This window comes from Sorex araneus, chromosome 6 (assembly GCF_027595985.1).
Source record: "Sorex araneus isolate mSorAra2 chromosome 6, mSorAra2.pri, whole genome shotgun sequence".
NCBI classification, from domain to species: domain Eukaryota; kingdom Metazoa; phylum Chordata; class Mammalia; order Eulipotyphla; family Soricidae; genus Sorex; species Sorex araneus.
This window is the reverse complement of record NC_073307.1, coordinates 131,798,275-131,819,889: the sequence shown is the minus strand read 5'-3', so window position 1 is coordinate 131,819,889 and position 21,615 is coordinate 131,798,275. Positions and strand designations below refer to the sequence as shown.

Below are 21,615 nucleotides of genomic sequence, written 5' to 3'. Positions count from 1 at the left end.
TAATGGACTTAGGTTGTCTCCCACAGAGCCTCCTGTCTGCTGTGTATAAAGGAAGACCTGCTGCCCTTTGCCCTTTTCTGTACAAGCAAAGGCTTTGTAGAGTGGTCTGGAACATTTGTGCCACCACTGAGAGAATTCAAAGCCATGATAAACTATTTGTGGTAACGGGTGTATTCATGGATGGAGAGTTGGAAGAATTTCGACTAGGTTATGAACACATAAGGTAAGAAAATACCTTTTTCCTACTCAAAATGAGTAGAATTTTGGACCCGACACAAAGTACATTTTTGTTGGTCACAAGCAAAGAACCTCTCTGGTACCGTTTATTTTGCAAGCAACTCCAGGAATTCTTAAGATGTCAAGGGAAGAAGTGGAATGTTTCTTATTTTAAAACAAAATTATTAAAGGAAGCAGAAATAGTGCAGGGTTTAAGGTGCTTGCCTGCCTCATATGTTTGTATGAGTGTGGAGGAACAGGAGGAAGGGAAGAAGGCTGGAGGTAGAACAGAAGCAAAGATTCTTCCCAGTTAGACTTCACTTATCTCTCCTGGTCTACACTCTCTCTATTTGCCCCCACACCAGTATCACAGCTGCTGAATTTCCCACCACTCTCAGACATGGCTCCCCCTTTTCTGGCCAATTCTTGCTTGCTACCCCCTAATATAGACAATTCCATTATTTTTGTTTTGTTTTATTTTTTTTCCACACCCAACAGTGCTCAGGGCTTACTTCTGAATCTGTGCTCAGGGATCACTCCTGGTGAGCTTGGAGTGTTCGAGCCCAGGCCGGCTGCATGCAAGGCAAACACCCAACCTGCAGTTCCATTTTTGTACTCCAGGAGCACTGTGTTCATACCTCTTCATAGCACACAGCCTTGTTTCATAACACTGGTTTATGAGGTGTGGACCAAGGGTACATGGAATAATTTTTATTAGCATAGGGTTTATGCACATGGCAGTTAGATGGTAAGGCCCAATTATGCTACATAACTAGTGACATAACTTGCCCCAAAGTTATGTCACTAATTTCACTTGTGTACAAGTGAAATTAGTGACATAACTTTGGGGCAAGTTAGCCATTGTCAGTCTCATTTTTTTCTCTATAAAATAATAATAATAATTTTTGTATCTGCTGCATAAAATGTTTAGCAACACAGATAAAATTAGACAGCAGACATGCAGAAACACACATCCAGAACTAAATTCTGGAACTATTCAATGAATGTCACCTGCTTTGATGAACTCTTCAATAAATAGTCATGAGCTAAATAATTTCTTTGGGAGGAAATTTATTCTTTCTCATTTTTTCTTTCCTTTTTGCTGGACTGTAACTGTATTTTCTTTATTTCCCATGCTTCAGTAATCCAGATTCCTGATATTTAATGAGTGCAAATATTTATAAAGTCCTCCAGAATTTTAAGCTTCAAAAATTCTTTGGTCCATGATGGCAATTAACAGTAAATTGTACGTAGAGGTAAAATTCATAATGCCTTAACGTAATCCAATTGATTGTCCAGCCGTTGATGTAACTGTTGCCTTTTGTATATCATCCAATCCCAGTTTTCATTCTGGAATTATTCCATATATATTTTCTAAATGGACCTCCCCAATTGTTTGTTCGGAAAAGGATACCAAGCTCCTGTGTCCTCAGCCCAGCCTGCACCATCACAAGCATCACCACTCTGACAGCAATAAGCCCTGCTCTGAGGATATACGAAACGGCAGAGTAACTATGTCATTTTGTAGAGGCCCAGAGAGATGTTCAACTCCGGTGCACAGGATTGTTTCTCATTTTGGACAAGTCCTAGCCCCCCCCCCCCTCCGTGTTCTCTAGAAGGAAGTATAATAGGGACACAATGAGGCAAATGGCCTCCACAGAGACTATTGGCAACTTTTGCACCTGAACCTCCTTGGTAAACACATGGAGGACACAACTTCAAACTGCTCTACCTGGAAGAAATGAGGAAAACTAGGACCTACATTGGGCGTTTTTGTCTTCCTTCCTTCCTTCCTTCCTTCCTTCCTTCCTTCCTTCCTTCCTTCCTTCCTTCCTTCCTTCCTTCCTTCCTTCCTTCCTTCCTTCCTTCCTTCCTCCCTCCCTCCCTCCCTCCCTCCCTCCCTCCCTCCCTCCCTTCCTTCCTTCCTTCCTTCCTTCCTTCCTCCCTCCCTCCCTCTTCCTTCCTTCTTTCTTTGTCTTTTTTAAAAAAGGAATTATAGAGCGAAGTTTGACTTATTTCAACAGACCAAAACAAAAACCCCAAATCGAACTGCAATGAAAAGCCAGCCTCCAGATGTCCTTCTCCGAGCCAGAAGCGATGAGGTGAGTGAGCGCGGGGCATATCTATAATTCAACTCTGGAATATTTCTCTTAATAATTAATCGACTGCCACAAAAGGAGGAGGCCAACAGGGCCTTCCAACAAAGCTGCCAGCCGAGGACAAACGGTGGCCGCACGAGTGCCAGCTGAATCGCCCAAGGTTGGAATTGCTTGAGCAAGCTGGGCCATTGCCTGCTCGGTCCATCAGGGGGAGCCGGGAGGAGTGCCCGAGGTGCGGGTGCCACCTGGGCTTCCAGGTGTGCGTGCGTGTCAGGGTGCTCTTTCCACCGCTAACCCTCCCCACTCCCCACACCCACCTCTGTGCTGTTGTGGGAATTTCCCATTTACAGCGATGCCCGGAGGCATTTCCTGCACCAACCCCCTAAAGAGCAAGCCGGTGGTCCCTCCTGGGTGATGAGGGCACCAGGCACCGCGGGCTCACTCACAAGTTTTCGGAGATTCAGTGGATAGCGGAGGAGCCCTGATCTCCAAGGAGCCAAATCTATCTCTGGGATCTTTTCTTTTTTTTTCTCCGCAACAGGTTCTCCCCTGCCCCCTTCAAGTCCCCACCCCGGGCACCGGAGTTACGCAGTCAGAACCCCCAGACTCTTCCCCGCACCCGGACCTGCGCCTCGCGGGGGGGGTGGGGTCGCGTGGAACGGGTGCCCATTCCGGCCACCCTCGCCGCGCTCTTGCCGAACTTGGGTTGCAAGTCGGGCTTCTCGGTGCGTGTCAGAAGCCGGACTCGGACCGAGCCAACAAACTCACTGGGTGCCGAGGGAGGGAGGTGGCGACCGAGGCGGACCCTCAGGAGACGCACCAGACTCCCCCCATCCCGCAGCCCAGAGAGGACGCGGGAGGAGTGAAAAGCACCCGGGGGAGCGGGGAGAAGGGGATCCAGGAAAAAGCCCTTGTGGGGGGAGGGGGTGGAACCACCCTGGGGTCGTGCCTGTACCTACCGTCGAGCTCCCCTGTCCTCTCCCCGCCTCCCCCCACTTCCCCGATCTTCCCGATCTCTCTTAAGCGCTCGCGCTCCGCCGTCGGGACCCCTCCCCGTGTCGACTCCAGCGTGGACACCTGCGCTCGGGGTGGGGTTGACGCCCGGCGCCCGCTCGGCTCTCCCCGCACCCCCCTCCCCCCCCCCCCTCCACCAGCCTCGGCGGCGTCGTGACTGTGCCCGCCCCGGCGAGCGCCCGCCACGCCACACCCGCGGCAGGCCCTGGCCCCGCCCCCGGCCGCCGCGCGTTCGCGGCCCGGGGAGGCGTGTGCGGCTCGGCAGCCCGCGCGAGCGCCAGAGGGATGGATACTGGAGGAGGAATTCGGGCTTAACAAGTGATCGCTGCTGTCTAGGATTTTGCTGCTGCTTCTCCACCCCACCCTTTTTTTTTTTTTTCCTTCTGGGGGAACCTTGACTTCCTTTCTCAGAAGAGCCCTCCTCTGCTGAAAACTCCAGCGGAACCAGGAGTCTTGCAGGGGGGGAAGGGGTCTTCCTGGGGCAGCCCCGCTCCCCATCCCCGGACTCAGCATCTAGGACTGGCTCTCCCTCCCGCCGCCCTACCCCGCGACGGCCAACTGAACTTGTTCCGCGGATATTTTGGAACCTCCACCTGCCACACCGGCGCGATTCCTTTTAGCGCCCCCCCCCCCCCCGATCATTCTTCCTTTCTTCCAGCAGTTGCAGACTGGGGGGGCTGGAAGGACCAAGGAGCAACCTTCCCCCCCGCACCCACCCACCCATTCTTTCTTTTTATTTTGCACCCCTCCTGGGAACGGTAAGTATGAGACCGCTCTTATCTTGCTTGCACGCTCCTCTTTTGGCTGTGAAGAAGCAGTGGGCATTTGAGGGATAAATAATATCGGGAATGTGACAGAAGGGCATGAATGGAAGGCGGTTAAAAATAACCAGGAGGTGGGAGAAGGGAGGTGTAGATGCTGCGCGGCGCTCCGGGGGGTAGCAGTTGTTATTTTCCCAACCCCGGGGATGGGGTGCGTGCGCCCTGCTTAATGTGCGGGAGCGGGAACCTGGGTCTGGAGGCGAGGGCGCGATTAAAGATGTCGTTCCCCCCCACCCCCCACCCCGCGAGGTGGGGTTTAGATTTAGCATCGTTTGCTTCATCCCAGACTCACCGGTTTCGTTCCTCTGGGAACAGCTGGTGATCGGGTTGGAAACGCTGCCTCTCCCAACATTTGGATCTGCGTGCATTTTCCGAGCATTTGAGCAACACACAGGGACCGACCGTGTAAATGGCGTGCGTTGAAGTGTGTGTTTCTCATGGTGTTGGCCTTTCTGGTTCTCTCAATCGCTCCTTCTCTTTCTCGTTTTCTCTGATAAAGCTCAGATACCACCCTAAAACAGTTGCAAGAATTAGCCCTGAAATTTAACAGCCTTGTTGTTGGGGTGTGTTTGTGTGTGTGTGTGTGTGTGTGTGTGTGTGTGTGTATGGGGGGGGTGGAGAGAGGAGGGGCTGGATGTTAGATGGTTGTTTGGAGGTTTAGGGATTAGGGAATAGGTAGTCTGCACATTCCTATTAGTTTAATGGTGAAAGAAAGGGAAATTTCCCTGCGAAGGGCTTCTCCCCAAAAGACTCCTGGGGAGATGGTCTGGATATATTCACTCATGAATACCTTGAGAAGGAAGAGGTATGTATAAAATCTTTCAGGTTTTCTGGAAGGAAGGATTTCTCTTTCCTTTTCCCCTTTTTTACTATTTTTAAAGATCAGGAATAGTGAGGTAACTGATAACCAATTAAAAGGAAGATAATTTAGTTTTTGTAGGGTGGAGGAAGGAGTTGGATAAACCTTAATAGATTTGAATAAATTGATAAATAAACAAATTAGAAATTATTTGATGCAGACTGAAAGAGTTTAGGTTTAGAGTTTCAGCCCAGAGGGTGGTGAATCCCAAGATGCTCGCCCCTAATTTTTGACCTTTTGATAAGGGTTTGGGCTGGCAAGGGATGTTCATAGTCTACAAAGGCGCAGGCACTTTGATAATGCCGAGGCTCTGTTTAAATAGTGTATTACAACTCCTTTGAGGGCATTGGAAAAGCAACTGAGCAAACTCTGAGGCTCTGTGGTCTGCAAAAATGTTTCAGGGATGCTGGGCTGATCCTCCAATGGTGTGGGTCACTTGAGGGTGGCATTGTGAAGGAGATTTGGAATCCTCCCGCAGGTCACCATTTTAGAGTGGCAGATGGTTGGGAATCTGGCAAAGAAAGGTGTGTGTCATTTGAGATACCTCCACAGGTGTATTTTCTGGGTTTTGTGTCCCAGTTTAATTTCTGCTTTAAGTTTATGCATGATTGGAAAGGGGTAGATTACTGGGATACCCTCTGTGTACCAGTTTCCTGCTTGTCACTTTCTAAAACTCTGGTGTGTTTAGGTTTCTAGGCTGATACTATTCAGCAAGGAGCAGCAGGTGGTTAAGAGCTGAATCCCTCTTAATGGCTCCAGAAAGCCATTTCTCTTATGTTCCCCAAGTGCTTCCAGGAATAGAAGCTGGTAGATGCCCTGAATTCTAGCTGTCATTATCCTCCTCGATTCTCTGGGCCACACTTTCTGCATTCTTGGAAGTTCTGAATGAAGGAACCCAGAGGAGAAAGAGGACTGGGGCAGGAGTTCTTGCAGCTTGTGCTACTGAGAAGATGCATTAGCTGGACTTAGGTGGAGAAAACTGAGAGAAGGAAGACACAAGTCACATACCAGGCACCAGTGGAGATGGCTGGGCTGTAAGGAAAAGGCAGTCAGGAACTAGGAACAGGACAATAAAGGTGAGCTGAGAGAGAAGAAGAAAGAAAACTGTTGGGATATTGAGGATATTGATTAAACTATAGGAGAGAAGTGTTGGGCAGCAACGAAAGTCCATAACAACCTAGGTTTAAAACTGTAAGGAGACAAATCTTGAGAACTGTGTAGGAGGGGCACTTAGGTGAACATAGAGGAGCTGCAGGGAGAGATGGTTATTAGAGATGCAGAAACTGGGATTAGCTCCTAGGCTGTGGGTGGGAGGGAGTGTTCTGAGTCTGGGGAACAGAAAAACAACAACAGGGATATGCTTCAGAGATCGCCAACAAAATACAAGCTCTCAGCTAGTCTCAAAATGTCCTGGTTATCACCATGCTGTCCTTTCCCTACTTTCCGTGGTGGCAGAAGCACATACACACACTTGGAGGTGGGTAGATAGATTTTAAAAAAAGCTTAGGTTTGGGGGCCGAAGTGATAGTAAAGTGCAAAGGGCTCCCTCCTGCCTTGCATGCACCCAACCTGGCTTTGATTCTTGGCAGCCCATATGGTCCCCTGAGTCTTCGGGAGTTATCCCTGAGTGCAGATCCAGGAATAATAAGCCCTTAGCACTGCTGGGTGTGGCCCCCAAACCAAAATAAATAAATAAACTTAGGTTGCTCTCAAGTTATTAATGGCTATCTCTATTTCTTGATGTTCATAATGTATGCACAGCTCTATACAGTGCTGTTAACATGTATTATCGTATTATTTTGAAAGTGGGATGAGACCAGTTGTATATAATTTGTATTTTGTAGTTGAAGTGAAAACTTGTTCAAGTGGCAGATACTGGATTCAAGAAAACTGCCCTTTCTGACTTCTCTGATCCTGAATCAAGAAGGGGTGGGGGAAGGCTGTACATTCAGCAATACTGTTTGCAGAGACATTTTAAAAAATACCTTAGGATCAGTGAAGGATGTGAGCTGCTGTAGCATAACTTAGTATGGCATCAAGAGTAACAATGTGAATTAAATCCTGGTGAAGGGAGGATTGAAGTGCCTTAAGGGTCAAGAATGGAGAAAGGAAAAAAAATATTGAGTTGCCATGAAAAGAGACAACTGAAATATTTCCAAAGGAGAAGGAAAGAAAGCTATTTAGTAGGAGGAGATATACCAACTTGTCCCATATTCCTTGGAAATGCATGGTTGCTTGGTGTTGTGTGTAGTTTTCTTGAGGACCAGAGAAAGAAGTGTTTGTGAAAGGAACACTCAATTTGCACTTTACATTTGATATTACTTTGTATTTTTTCTTCTGTGCTTATTTCCCCTCCTTTTTTCAGGTGAAGTGCTTCTTCTGCATGCTTTTAGCTGAAGGATGCTCTGCATTTCCTTGATTTCTATGGAGAACTTAGAGTCGGGGTTGCCCCTGCTGACATCTCATCTTACATCTTCTCTACCTCCCAGTGTCTTTGCCTCTATCGATAGTTTGGCATTGCCCCTGGGTCCAGGAAGCCTGTGATGAACTTCAGGGGAGAACCTGGAATCCTCCTGATAGACTTTGAATGGCAATGGCTGGACATGCCTCAATTCACATGCTAACATGGGTCAAGCCATCAATAGAGAGCCAGTGCTAAGACTAAAAGCCTCTTTGCATTTTATTTGAATTTGAAAGACGGAGCTTTGGACATTTCTCATGGCAGAAAAAATTTATTCGGTTCTCTAGGCACAAGTGCTCTCTGTGTGATATTTGCTGCCTTTGAATCTTGCAGCAGCAGCACCCCCACTACATCCCAGATGTATGTCCAAATTTGAAATCCACCCGAACACAGGTGTTGGAAAGATTCCAACATTTTTTTAGACTTGGACGTGAGCGTACTAGGCTATTTAGCTAGACCAACCGAGCCCTGAAGAGCAACTTGGAATTCTTGGGAAGGAAGAGCATGGGCTGTGCAGCTTTAAAAACAGAAAATGCAAAGTTGGACTGAAAATATCTTTAGTCTTCCAAGCAATCTGCCGAAGGGTTCCAAACTTACCTTAATTTAGTGAGAAAAGAAGCCGTCCTCCTTTTCTTTCTTCCTGAACCACTGGAGCCAGCCATTTCCCCAAACCACCACCATGGAGGTTGCAATGGTGAGTGCGGAAAGCTCAGGGTGCAACAGTCACATGCCTTATGGTTACGCAGCCCAGGCCCGGGCCCGGGAGCGGGAGAGACTTGCACATTCCAGGGCAGCTGCAGCAGCTGCAGTGGCTGCGGCCACAGCCGCTGTGGAAGGAGGTGGGGGTTCTGGAGGGGGCTCCCACCACCATCACCAGTCCCGTGGGGCCTGCAGCTCCCATGACCCTCAGAGCAGCCGGGGTAGTCGGAGGAAGAAGAAACAGCGGCCTGAGAAGAAGAAAGTTCACCACCGGCAGAGCAGCTTTCCTCATTGCTCTGACCTGATGCCCAGTGGCTCTGAGGAGAAGATTCTGAGGGAACTGAGCGAGGAGGAAGAAGAAGAGGATGAGGACGAGGATGAGGAAGAGGAGGGGAGGTTTTACTATAGCGAGGATGACCATGGGGATGAGTGTTCCTACACGGACCTGCTGCCTCAGGACGACGGGGGTGGCTACAGTTCCGTCCGCTACAGTGACTGTTGTGAACGTGTGGTGATCAACGTGTCAGGCCTGCGATTTGAGACCCAGATGAAAACTCTGGCCCAGTTTCCAGAGACTTTGCTGGGGGACCCCGAGAAGAGGACTCAGTACTTTGATCCTTTGCGTAACGAGTATTTCTTTGACAGGAACCGGCCCAGCTTTGATGCCATCTTATACTATTACCAATCAGGAGGCCGCCTCAAGAGGCCTGTCAATGTCCCCTTTGATATCTTCACTGAGGAGGTGAAGTTCTATCAGCTGGGCGAGGAGGCCCTGCTCAAGTTCCGGGAGGACGAGGGCTTTGTGAGAGAGGAGGAGGACAGGGCGTTGCCAGAGAATGAATTTAAGAAGCAGATTTGGCTTCTCTTTGAGTATCCAGAGAGCTCCAGTCCAGCTAGGGGCATAGCCATCGTCTCGGTCCTGGTCATCTTAATCTCCATTGTCATCTTCTGCCTGGAAACCTTGCCTGAGTTTAGGGACGACAGGGATCTCATCATGGCACTGAGTGCAGGCGGGCACAGTGGGCTGTTGAATGACACCTCAGCAGCCCACCTGGAGAACTCAGGGCACACGATATTCAATGACCCCTTCTTCATCGTGGAGACAGTTTGCATTGTTTGGTTTTCCTTTGAGTTTGTGGTCCGCTGCTTTGCTTGTCCCAGCCAGGCCCTCTTCTTCAAGAACATCATGAACATCATTGACATTGTCTCCATTTTGCCTTATTTCATCACACTGGGCACTGACTTGGCCCAGCAGCAGGGGGGTGGCAACGGGCAGCAGCAGCAGGCCATGTCCTTTGCCATCCTCAGGATCATTCGTCTGGTTCGTGTGTTCCGGATCTTCAAACTCTCCAGGCACTCCAAAGGCCTGCAGATCCTGGGCCACACCCTCCGAGCCAGCATGCGGGAACTGGGCCTCCTGATCTTCTTCCTCTTCATTGGGGTCATCCTGTTTTCCAGCGCTGTGTATTTCGCAGAGGCGGATGAACCGACCACCCATTTCCAAAGTATCCCAGATGCGTTTTGGTGGGCCGTGGTGACCATGACCACTGTGGGCTATGGAGACATGAAGCCCATCACTGTAGGGGGCAAGATCGTGGGGTCCCTGTGTGCCATTGCTGGTGTCTTAACCATTGCTTTGCCCGTGCCAGTGATTGTCTCTAACTTTAACTATTTCTACCACAGAGAGACTGAAAATGAGGAACAGACACAGTTGACGCAGAACGCAGTCAGTTGCCCATACCTCCCTTCTAATTTGCTGAAGAAATTCCGGAGCTCTACTTCTTCTTCCCTGGGGGACAAGTCAGAGTATCTAGAGATGGAAGAAGGAGTTAAGGAATCTCTCTGTGCTAAGGAGGAGAAGTGTCAGGGAAAGGGGGATGACAGTGAGACAGATAAAAACAACTGTTCTAATGTGAAGGCTGTGGAGACTGATGTGTGAATCTCTGTCTCCACCCCCCACCCCAACCCTGCAGCTCCAGCATCTCCAAATATATTTATGCATAGAGTACAGTTATGAAAATGAAATATGCAAATGAACCCAATGCATATAGTAGTATGCCATTTAATGGTTATACATGGCATAAATGTTACTAAACTTGTATTACATATCAAATAAATGATACATCTTGGAGAAAAAAGGGAGGCTTAAATAGGAGCAAATCTATCTTTATATTTTTTACTAGAATGAAAGAATTTTGCACATTAATAGGAGAAGATGTTAAAAGTAAAGATGGCTTTATGGAGAGAATGTGAGTGTGTATGCGTGCGTGTGTGTGGGTTGTATGTGTGTGTAAGTAAATTGTCAACATTATTAGTAATTGTGAAGTGATGGGAAAAGTTGGCATTTCAAAGTATTTACTATGTAAGACATTATGAATTTGAGCAGTCATTTATCAGTGCTTTAATAACATCTCATATCTTTGGATTCTATAGTTGTTGCTTTTTTAAAAAAATTGTAAGAATTACTGTGTAAAAAAAAAGAAAGTGGATTATTTAATAGAATATAGGTCACAATTTTATCTTGGATTTAATTAAAAGTTTATTTTTAACTGGAAATTAACTTTTAAAAAGGCTGCAGGGGCCTTTAGAAATTGATTATATTTTATTATAATTTTGGGATGATATGACAGCAAATGCTTATTATGGAAGAAATGAAATTAGAGAAAATGTAACAAGTTTTGTTCACAGATAACAGGACTGGATTTTTTTTTTCTTTTCTTTGCACTACTTGATATGCTGGAGACTGAGAGAGACTTCATACTGTGAATGTTTACTAATGTAACAGTTCAATGACAATCATTGGAAGAATGATTTCTTAGTCTTGTTTTATTGTTTTCTTTTCTTTGTGTGAGACTAATGGTCACGCAGGCAACAGCACACTATTCCCTCTTAAAAAATATAAATAATTGGTTTGCAAAGGAACTATGAAGTAAACATTAGCAACTGAATATTTTGAAATTGGTCTGTTACAATGATGTTTCGGAAACCATATATTTTAAATATTCTTTTGCCTTTTAAGTTCATAATGATTTAACCAAAGTTAATGCATGCACTGAAAGAATTCTTGAAGAACTCAGATGCCCCAAAGCTACAGTGATAATGGCCTAACAGCTCTTCTATTAAATGCGCAACATAAATTTTAGATTTATTAAGTTTATTTCTTTGTGTAGCTACATTAGGACAGAGTATGGTGGTTAACTTTAGAGCATAACATTCTATTTGATAAAATTTATATAAAAAAGAACATGTTAAAACATTTTGTTTCAGCATCACCACCACTATTTAAGAAAATGATTTATGAACCTAAATTAACTCACAATGAGGTAATCTAGAATGTGAGGTGTCAGCTAGTGATCGGGCTTGCACTATGAAGTTATAATGAGATATAAACTCAGAGTAAATAAGAGGCTCTATTCTCTATTGTTTTTAACTTCTATTTTTGCAAAAGGTTTTCTCGAGGATAGGAAAAAAACACTACCATGTCGAGTATCTCAGTGTCTGAATAAACTTGGAAAACAGTAAACTTGAGGAAAAAATTAGAGACCTAGAATAGCTTTTCCCAAGCTTTTTTAACCTCAGACCAACATTTGCTATTCATTTAGATCTTATCTCTAGTGGTATTTGAAATTCAAAGCCAAATCACTAATACGTGTGAAATTAAAGCTACAGTTTTTGTACCCTCTGCCCCTCACTTAAGAGAAATGCTGCTCTAGAAAATCTTTGGAGAATGAAAAGCAGCAACCAGGGAAGTTGAATGTGCAGATTCAAAGATCTCTGATGGACCAAAGATCTCTAATGGACAAAGTGAGTGACAAATCTTGCAACAAGTCTTCAGACATAGGGTTTTAATACATTTTGAGATTAGAGAAAAATCACAACAAATATTTGACTAAGTATAAGCCGGGTTGAGTTTGTCACCATTCATTTGTAAGTCCCTTAAGCTTCCAATTTCTTCAATAAAAAGTACATATAAGCATTCATGATATCACAGGGTTGTTATGGTCAGCAGGTGAGAACATGTGAAAGTGCTGAAATATTGAGTCCTATATAAATGCCTGGTTGATATTGTGCCTAATTATTTAGGTCATTATGAAAATCAAAAAGTTAATTGGCAGGGACAAGACATATCACTGAATAATTGCTGAATTTTCTCTTTTGGGTAGAGTAGCTCAGGCATGTCATGATATAAAAAGTTTACTCTGCTGTCAAGGCACAATTTATCTTTTGCTGTATCTAGCTAGGTCAGATAATATTTAAATAGTTTAAATGTTCTTCAGCAGTGAATGTTTATTGAACATTCTACAATTGCAATAGTAAAAATATGACTATGGTTGCAAAGGAAATGTGTTTCATTGTTTCTATAAGACTACCTTTGGGGCTGGAGCGATAGCACAGCGGGTAGGGCGTTTGCACTTTTGCCTTGCACACGGCCAACTTGGGTTCAATCCCCAGCATCCCATATGGTCCCCTGAGGACCACCAGGAGTGAATTCCTGAGTGCAGAGCCAGGTGTAAACCCTGTGCATCACCAGGTGTGATCCAAAAAGCCAAAAAAATAAAAAAGATTACCTTTCTTGACCTTATAAATTATATGAAATTTAATTGAAATATGCTAGAATTAATAATTCTGAGAATGCAGAAAATATTGTCATTGAGGGTCCCAGGGTTTGCATTTATTAATCATGGTTTTCTGTTTTCTATGAAAAATATTCTTTTTGTTTTATTTTAGTTTGGGGGCCACACTTAGTAGTGCTCAAGGCTTTTTCATGGCTCTGTGCTCAGGGATCACTTCTGAAAGTGCTTAGGGCACTACAGGCGATGCCCCAGGTCAAACTATAGTTGGCTGTGAGCAAAGGATGTGCCTATAGTCCTCTACTATCTCTCTGGTCCTGTAATTTTTTCTTGTGGGTAAAATTAGTCAAAAAAAGATAGTCATGGGATATCATACCAAATATGATTAAGTTATCATTAAATTTTTTTCCCTGCAAAATACATTTAGTTTAGGACTCTGGATCTTGATTCCACACTGAGAACGATGCACGGAAGCCCTCAAGACTTGTGTATGGGGCAGTCTTTACAGAACAATTCACTTGAAGGAAATGTGGAGAAGTAAATTCTTCAGTGTAGCTCTGGATTTATAGCTTTTTTATGAGTCAAAGCTAGGCCATGTGCTTTAGGACCATTTTAAAAACTTGTGTACTAGTAGAGGCATTTGTAAATGATTTAAGAAACTTATTTTAGGGTCTACCAAGCATATTTTGATGATAAGATGAGAGATGGCCCTACTTAGTGGTTTGTGTTTTTAGAGGATACTCAACTGCTTTTTTGATGCTAATAATTTTAAATGTTATTAAAATTACAACATTTGAGGGTCATCCTAATCAGAGTCTTTATGGTGGATGCACTGTTTTCTCTTGAAAATGCATAAAAGGAAATAGCTATGCATAAAAGTTACAGAGACGAGATAAAAAGAAATATTCCTTTAAATTTCTATGGAAGGGAGTGAGTGGGTGCTAGAGGAATTACGGCTGGTTAGGAGTCAAGGCAGCTGTATTGTTGACCTCTTTGATTCTCAGTGTTGGTGTTGTTGTTTTTAATGTTAAATGGGCTACTGGCTACATTATAAGTCGATTTCTTAACATGCCAACTCTACAGCAGAATTAGGAGAGTATTGGCATTATGAGACTACCTTAAAGTTAACAGACAAATACCAGACTAGCTTACAGTTTTCTGAATATAGGTTTTTCACACTATTTAAAGGTAGAGAGTTTAGGAAACTCTCCCAAACTGTAGTGGCATACACTGAAGAAGAAATTATCATTAATTTACATATGAACACACTTTTGTGTGTGTGTGTTTCCAGCTCCTTTACATTACCCACCAAATCATACCAAATAACACACAAAACAAAAGAACAATAAGATATTGAGAAAGTAGTACTACTATGATAAATATGCAGCCTGTAGGAAATGGTTCTCAGGGAAGGAACAAGTGAAAGTAGTGGAAGAACAAGTGGGTCCACACTTGGCTGTTGGGGAGGCACTGTCTTAGAACAGCTTTGTGAAACCAGTATAGAGGAGCTTTCTTCCGGTTTTCCTTCATTGTACAAGCAAAAATCTTTTGCATATCTCTTTCAGTTAGCAAAGATTGAAACCAAAACAACAACAAAAAAATCCAGCACAAATGTAGATATTTCCTAAAAGCGAAGTGGTGGAACTAGAGCTTTTGAAATGTAGAGGGGATGTGTACCCCAAAGTCATATCAGCTTTGATTGTAGAGCTAAGTAATAAGAACAAAATAGTTTAGAGCCTCACTGTTAGGTTAAATACAGAGTTCAGGAGTTTGAGTTTCTAGAATGAAAGGAGTTATTTTGAAGCTATTTATTCAAACAACTTCAAAGAGAAGGCATTTACTTAAAAAATAACTCCTCAGTTTCCAGTTGAATACATATGGTGAAAGTTGGTAAGTAAACATTTTGATTTCTTGCTTTGTTATAGTACAGTTTTGTCAGTAAACAGAGTGTTCCGACCTGTGCCGGGGAACTCATTTTATGCTTAGACACATGTAGGATTTCACAAGTGCTACTGCTTTCTTGTCAAATTTGTTTTAAATAGGATTGCTGAAGCTTTGTGAAAATCTTTTTATTAAGCATGTGTTGAAATAGAATGCAGTATATGAGTAAGAAATATTTAAGGGAAATATTCTCACTTAACACACAGATGTATGTGTGTGTGTATACACACGTCATATTTTAGAAAGTACAATTTAACCAGTGAACCACATTTTTAACCACATTGGAATCATAGACATTAATATCTCCCTCTCCGCAAATAATTGGAAATGATGTTGATTTTTTCAGGATAGTTATGTTTTAAAGCTATTCTTAGATAAAGTGAGAGCTAGATTCATTTTACCATTTTTTAAATGAACATGTAGTTATGTACTCATGGGCTTGATGAAACAGAATATAATTTCCATCTTTGTATGGCTTTTTTTCCCCCTTTTGAATGGATACAGTTTAGAATCATTGCAGTTGTTATTTAGTGACAAAGAGGCTATTCTAGGAAATGTTCCTGACACAAAAGTCAATCTGAATTCTGCTGGGGATACATGGTATGGACAAAAGGTAACTCTTCATTTTTCTGCCTGGGAAAAAAGACTTGACTTAAAGCACAGGCTCTTCCAGGTCAATGTGATCACTGCAGGTGAGACCTGCTTTCTAGTAGGATTTCAATATTCCTGTTTGAGAGAAGATCGCTCAGTGGTTTGTGTTGAAGATTGAAGGAGCAAAGCTATTTTTGCAATAAACGGGATCATGTACTTCTAAAATGTAAATTAAGAATAGGACTGTGATAGGAGTTTTATTTCTGACTCGGTTTTCTGTTTCCATAGCAGTCCCCAATTTCTTACAGTATCTTCTTCATAAAAAGTATGCTAATACATATCGGACCATATGGCCCAATTTAAAGTTCAGAAAATATGGTTACTTTATTTATGGGTAAATGAATTTATCCTAGAGAAAAAGATGAGTGCTTTGAAAAACAGAGCACATATTTGATGTGCTTGATTCTTAGCGAGACTCTAACCTCCCCACTTTTCAGTCTGATGGGTAATAATGCTAAGTGGGACTAGAATAGATGTATTAAACAAATATGTACTAAGTGAGGAATTTTGCTGTCATTTAGGAAAATATATTTCCATATTTTCTAGTTAGGGTGCTTCTGATTTTAGTTAATTTTGTTTGCATTGTTTTTGTAGTGAAGTTTTTTCTTTTTCTGCTTTTTTTTTTTAATGTGTTTGCTGTCATTGGTATCTTAAAGGGGAGTTTCTATGCAAAGAACCACAATCTAAATAACTTTGCTGGTTGACCCATTGTCAACTCCTGAATCTCAGCCACAAACTGTATGTTTTCTTGATTATTCTCAACTAGTTTCTCACCTGAGCTGGTTTTTTTCTGAGGCTCAGAACTATTGTCTCGAATAAGGAACTGGAGAAGTCAAAATCATAAAAAGACAAGACAGCATAGCACACAGAGACAAGAAATATACTGAAACTAAAACCAAGCAAAACCAAATGGGGAAGCTGATTTTGTTATTTAGGCCCATATGTAACTTACATGAGAATAAAATATGGAATATTTAGGGTTAGTCTTGGTCATGGCCCCTGATTTAGAGCTAATGAAGAGACTTGTGATGAATAATAAAGCAGAAATATGTTTCTCAAAGAATATCCAACTCAGCATTTTCTGTGAAAATGCTATAACTGCCAACTCACTTTAGTGGTGGTCTTAATAGTAAGTTAGGAGTAACTGATATGAAAAAAATGTGCTATCTTCATGATTATTTGCATGATGGCAAATGTACTTTGAATTAAAATGTACTTTTTCCTTTCACTATTTTGTAAACCCAGGTGTATTTTTAAAGTTAGAGAGCGTGAAGACATTTTTATAAACAGATTCTTAGGCTCTTCAGGGCCTACTTATCTCTTAACTTAGTCAGAGCTGTTAGATAAATGCCCCCCAGTGGTTGACTACAATTATGCCAGTGCTGATCCAAAGAATTGTATTTGTTGGTGCCAGAGAGATAGCACAACTAGTAAGACACTTGCTTTGCATGCAACTGACTCAGGTTTGCTCTCCAGCACCCAAACAAACAAACAGAAAAACATGCTTTTGTTTTAAAGTAATTAGATAATAGATCCATGTGCATATATATTTTGTATTCTTCCTTTATTCCTGCGAAAGACAAATAAAATGAATATTGTGAGGCATTGAAAGAGACACCTTGAGGGTGGAGAGATAGCTCACTGCAGAGGGCCTGGATTTATTCCCTTTGAGCACTGCCAGGAGTGACTCCTGAGCACTGAGCAGAATGTGACCCAGAAATCCACGCCCCCAACAAGGAAGCAAGTGAAGTGAAAAATTATATATAATTCCCATATGTCTTGTGAAAATGGTGAAACTTCTTCATGACTATGACTTAAATCTTTTATACATTCTGGGTTGGATTCCCCCCAACACCCCACCTGACCATAGTAACCTGTAACCCATAACCACCTCTAACCTAGAACTACTGTGGTATTGGGCTAAACTCGGAGACTTCCCATGGGATAAGAATGCATGATATTTCATTCCTGGGAAGAGTTAATATATATGTCATTAGGAAAAAGTGAAAACTGTATTTTTCACTTTTTTAAAAATAGATTATCATTACCATTGTATGAAGGATGCATATAACATGGATAATATGGACTATTGAAGTGGTCTTCAACCACGATCCACAGACTGCTTCAGGTTTGTAAGTGTAGATTAAAAGCCACTGTGTTACTGCCTTGGTTATAACTGGGCCTATGAACCAGTATGCACTACAGTTGCCTGCAGGTATAACAAGATTGAAAGACACTGGACTGTTTGATTCCATAGATCTTATTTGTAAATTTCTGCAATCAGACTTACTAAGGACTGGAGTCATAGTACAGCGGGTAGGGCGTTTGCCTTGCACGCGGCTGACCCAGGTTTGATTCCTCTGTCCCTCTTGGAGAGCTGGGCAAGCTACTGATAGTATCCCATTTGCACTACCCGTAGCGTATTTGATATGCCAAAAACAGTAACAGCAAGCCTCACAATGGAGATGTTACTGGTGTCTGCTAGAGCAAATTGATGAACAATGGGGAGACAGTGCTACAGTGCAGTGCTAGAGACTTACTAAAATCTACTAGCTCTCTGCAGTTTGCTTTAGTTTTGGGGCCACACCTGGCAGTGATCAGAGGTTACTCCCCTCTCAGTGTTTGGAACCACTTCCTGTGTGCTCAGGGGGCCATATGGTGCCTGGAATGGAACTTCTGAATACAAACATAAGCTTAGTGCATTGAGCTATCACTCCCATCTTCTTTATGCATTTTTGTCATAACTATTCTTTGATGTGACTTCTTTAATTCTCCCAGATTGAGCTATAGCATCAAATATTCTGTTAGAGAAAGGAGAGAGAGGGAGAGAGAGAGTGAGAGAGAGAGAGAGAGAGAGAGAGAGAGAGAGAGAGAGAGAGAGAGAGAAAGAGACAGACAGAGACAGAGAGACAAAGAGACAGAGACAGGGACAGACAGAGACGGAGACAGAGACAGACAGAAAGACAGAGACAGAGAGAGCACACATGAGAGGATGCACGTGTGTATGTTCCAATATCTGTTTCTTATAGGACTCTCATTTAAAGCTATAATATAGTTGGAAATCCTTTTATTTCTTAAAGACTCTAAGGCTGCATTAATTGAACTTTCAGTGATAGAGATCACATTAACTAATATAGAGTATGCATGTTTTTCTATTTATAAACTTAATTCACTAGTAGCTGGATAGATTGAAGATTCCCCTGGAGAATACTAATGGTGTTGATAGTGTTGATAGTACCTGTGTACTATCATTTCTTTTTCCATTCGGTTGGTAGGCATGATCCAAATGCACCTTACATTTGCTACTAGGCATGGGAACAAATAATTAATGAAGCTCCCACTAAATTGAAATCTATCAAGAGATGATAGAATATCTAAGGAATATGGAAGTATATAATATATATATATTTTTTTTCTTACTTGCCACTTCTAGTTGACTTTATTCTGGTATTACTATTGGAGAATACATTTTTTAGGATTGTTTACCTAATATTAAAATGCTTTCTAATAATAGAATAAAAATTATACGTTCTACATGATTATATTAAAATTTAAAATGACTAATTAAATACTTTAAGAAGTTCAAGGATTGGAGAGATAGTACAAGGGTTAAAAGTGCATACCTTGCATGAGCTCGACCCAATTTGATCTTTAATAGCAGATGTTCCCCCAAGAGTCAACAGATGCAACTCTCTAGTCCCTGACTACCACCCATATGGCTTGGTAAACCCTAGCACCATAGGGTCCAAGAAGCACCTCATACTTGGGCCCTTGCATTGAACCACTAGCCTGGGGGGCAGAGAGTCAGGAGCATCACCTTGGGAGTCCCACAAGTATTTTAAGAATTTTAATTTTGTTTGGAGATGCAGTCTTCATTCAATTTATTTGCAGTGAAGTTTATCCTATAATCATTCATTAGCTCAGATTCTTCAGAAGTTATGGAATCTCTATTATTCTATCCCCTCCTCCCCTGTTATACTCCACATTACTATAAAGTTGATGTCTTTTGTATGAATTAATCTTCTAGCAAACCAAGTGAAAGATTGGGTTATGAACTGGTTGGAGGATGACGGGATTGTTTAATGATCTTTTTGGCAACATTTGTGATTAATCAGTCCAGAATCATGATATTAGTGTATGTAAATGTGATACAGGGAAATATTTGCCACATTAGAATCTAGATGACAATGAAACTATGTTAGGAACAGATTTTCTTTCTGAGTTCCTAGTATTCTCAGAGTTCTAGTTTATTTCCTCCAGATATGATCCAGTGTATGAGAAACTAGTAAAAATAATTTAAATCTGAAGTAGCAATATATGTAAAGAGGACCAGATTTAACTGAGGCTGGAGGGAAAGGGAGAGTGGTAAGAAAGGGGTAAGAGGTTATGGTTTAATAAGGTCATTAATTTTATGACAAAAAATTCTAAGTTACTCTAAAAAGAGATTTATTTGATAATAAATTCTTGTTAATCTAGGAAATCCAGGTAAAAAAATTCACTCCTGAGTGTTGTACAGGCTTTTGTCAGCACATGTGTATGTTATATATGTTTATGTCACAAAATCCTAGTTAACTTTGCTTAGTATCTGAGGACTCTCATGTACAAAATCACAAAACTGCCACGGAATTAGGCTATGTCTCATTGAGGATAAAAGTCACCTTTCATATGCAAAGAGATTCTTTTACAGTCAGAAAATTACCACTTGGGCATTTATATTTCACTGGGGATAGTTCCCACACCTCTATTCTAATGCGGAATGTTAACGTGCAACTGAACTAAACCTAAAACAGAATCAAGCAACCAGTTGAAAAGCTGGGAGTGAATGCCACTAACGCAGAACTGAATGATGTGTTTATGTTGGTTATTGCTGGCGTGCAATTCTTAGAGGAATGGAAAAATCATCAAGTCTGTGCAACATAATTAGAACTACTTGCTGTCATATACTCCTTGCTGATTTAGTTATTGCTGCTCATCTACAGAGAAGAGGTGTCATTTTACTACTAGAATCCATGTACTTCACAGGCTTCAAGGGAATGTGAGAAACAGTAGGAAAGAAAGGGTTAGATTAGATAGATAAACATGAAGCAACATTCAGTGTTTGAAGGTGTGAATCATTTTGTGACACCCGATTATTTTTACTCATTCAAGAGACTGAGTAAAACTCTGGATGGAAGAAGCTCTGTTTAGGAATTGCCATTTTTTGTTTGTTTGTTCATGGTATCACTATTGGAGATCAGTCTAGCATGGGATAAATTCTGCCATCTTTGCTAAACTAAACTGAAAATTGCCTGCTGAAAACAGTTTTTTTTCCAATTCAGTTATGAAAAGCTGGAGTTGTGCTATATGCTTTTCTGAAGAGATTAGAGTCACTCAATTTTCAGCAATTTTACTGCCCTGCTGTAAGAATTTGAAAAAGAAATTTGAAGTGGAAGATCTAATATTATATCCAATCAAAACATGGTCAAAATAAAGTGTTCAAAGGTTCTTTTAGTTTTCCTATTCAGTCTTTTCCCTCAGTCATGAAGCCTGTTGCCTTTGTTTTTCTTTCTTTAACTGTAGAGTTAGGCATGTCAAAACTCAGAACTCCCATTTAACCCCCCACCAGGCCTTATGCACTGACATTTCCTTCAACAAAAGATTAAGAGAACTTCCAAGAAATCTACAGATTTCTCAGGGGTCACTGTGTTTGTATGATCTGGGCAGATGTATTGCTGTTTTTATAAATCAGGTCAATGCCAGTGCAGACCCAGAAAGCTTCTACCATCACCTGCAATGTGGATAGATGATGTTCTGTTATGTTGGGTATTTTCTGCTTCTTACCAAACAGCTGGGCTTTCAGAAAACAGCTGGATGATTAGTTACGTATTTCCCATTTTTCACACAGATGCTTTATGACAGGGTAGAAACAACCCCAGTGTGGAATGATCTGGGAGTATAATTGCAAAAATTGTGCTTGGTTGCAACTGTTGTTATTAGGAGTTTAATCAAAAAGATTAAGGGCAAACAGTTTTCACAATTGCTCACTTTACAAACACATTGTTAGACACAGCAGACTTCTTTGCATTTCTAGGCACCACAGGTAATTTACCAACTTTTAAAAGGCCTGTTTCCATATTCCTTAGGCGACTGAAGCTATGCTTTGGCTTTTACATTTATTTGCTTCAGGGGAAATGTGTACACACAAGGAAACATGGCCCAAGTTTTCCATTCAGTGCTGGCAGGAGGAGCTGACAGCGCAGGCAGCCTCCCATCCTCTCACTCTCCAGTCTATTTTTAGGCTGGT

At 42.1% G+C, this 21,615-nt stretch overlaps 1 protein-coding gene across 2 annotated transcripts; it reads left to right on the top strand.

The window, feature by feature from the left end:
* The first annotated feature begins 3,555 nt into the window (after positions 1–3,555).
* On the top strand, positions 3,556–10,992 carry KCNA4 (potassium voltage-gated channel subfamily A member 4). 2 transcript variants are annotated; one of them, XM_055141528.1, is made up of 2 exons: positions 3,556–4,087; positions 7,375–10,992. In XM_055141528.1, exon 2 carries the CDS (start codon positions 8,150–8,152, stop codon positions 10,106–10,108), a length of 1,959 nt encoding a protein of 652 aa, XP_054997503.1. In that variant the 5' UTR covers positions 3,556–4,087; positions 7,375–8,149; the 3' UTR covers positions 10,109–10,992. The 2 variants fall into 2 exon arrangements, with proteins under 2 accessions (XP_054997503.1, XP_054997504.1); XM_055141529.1 differs by lacking the exon at positions 3,556–4,087 and adding an exon at positions 4,886–4,955.
* The last annotated feature ends 10,623 nt before the right edge of the window (positions 10,993–21,615 follow it).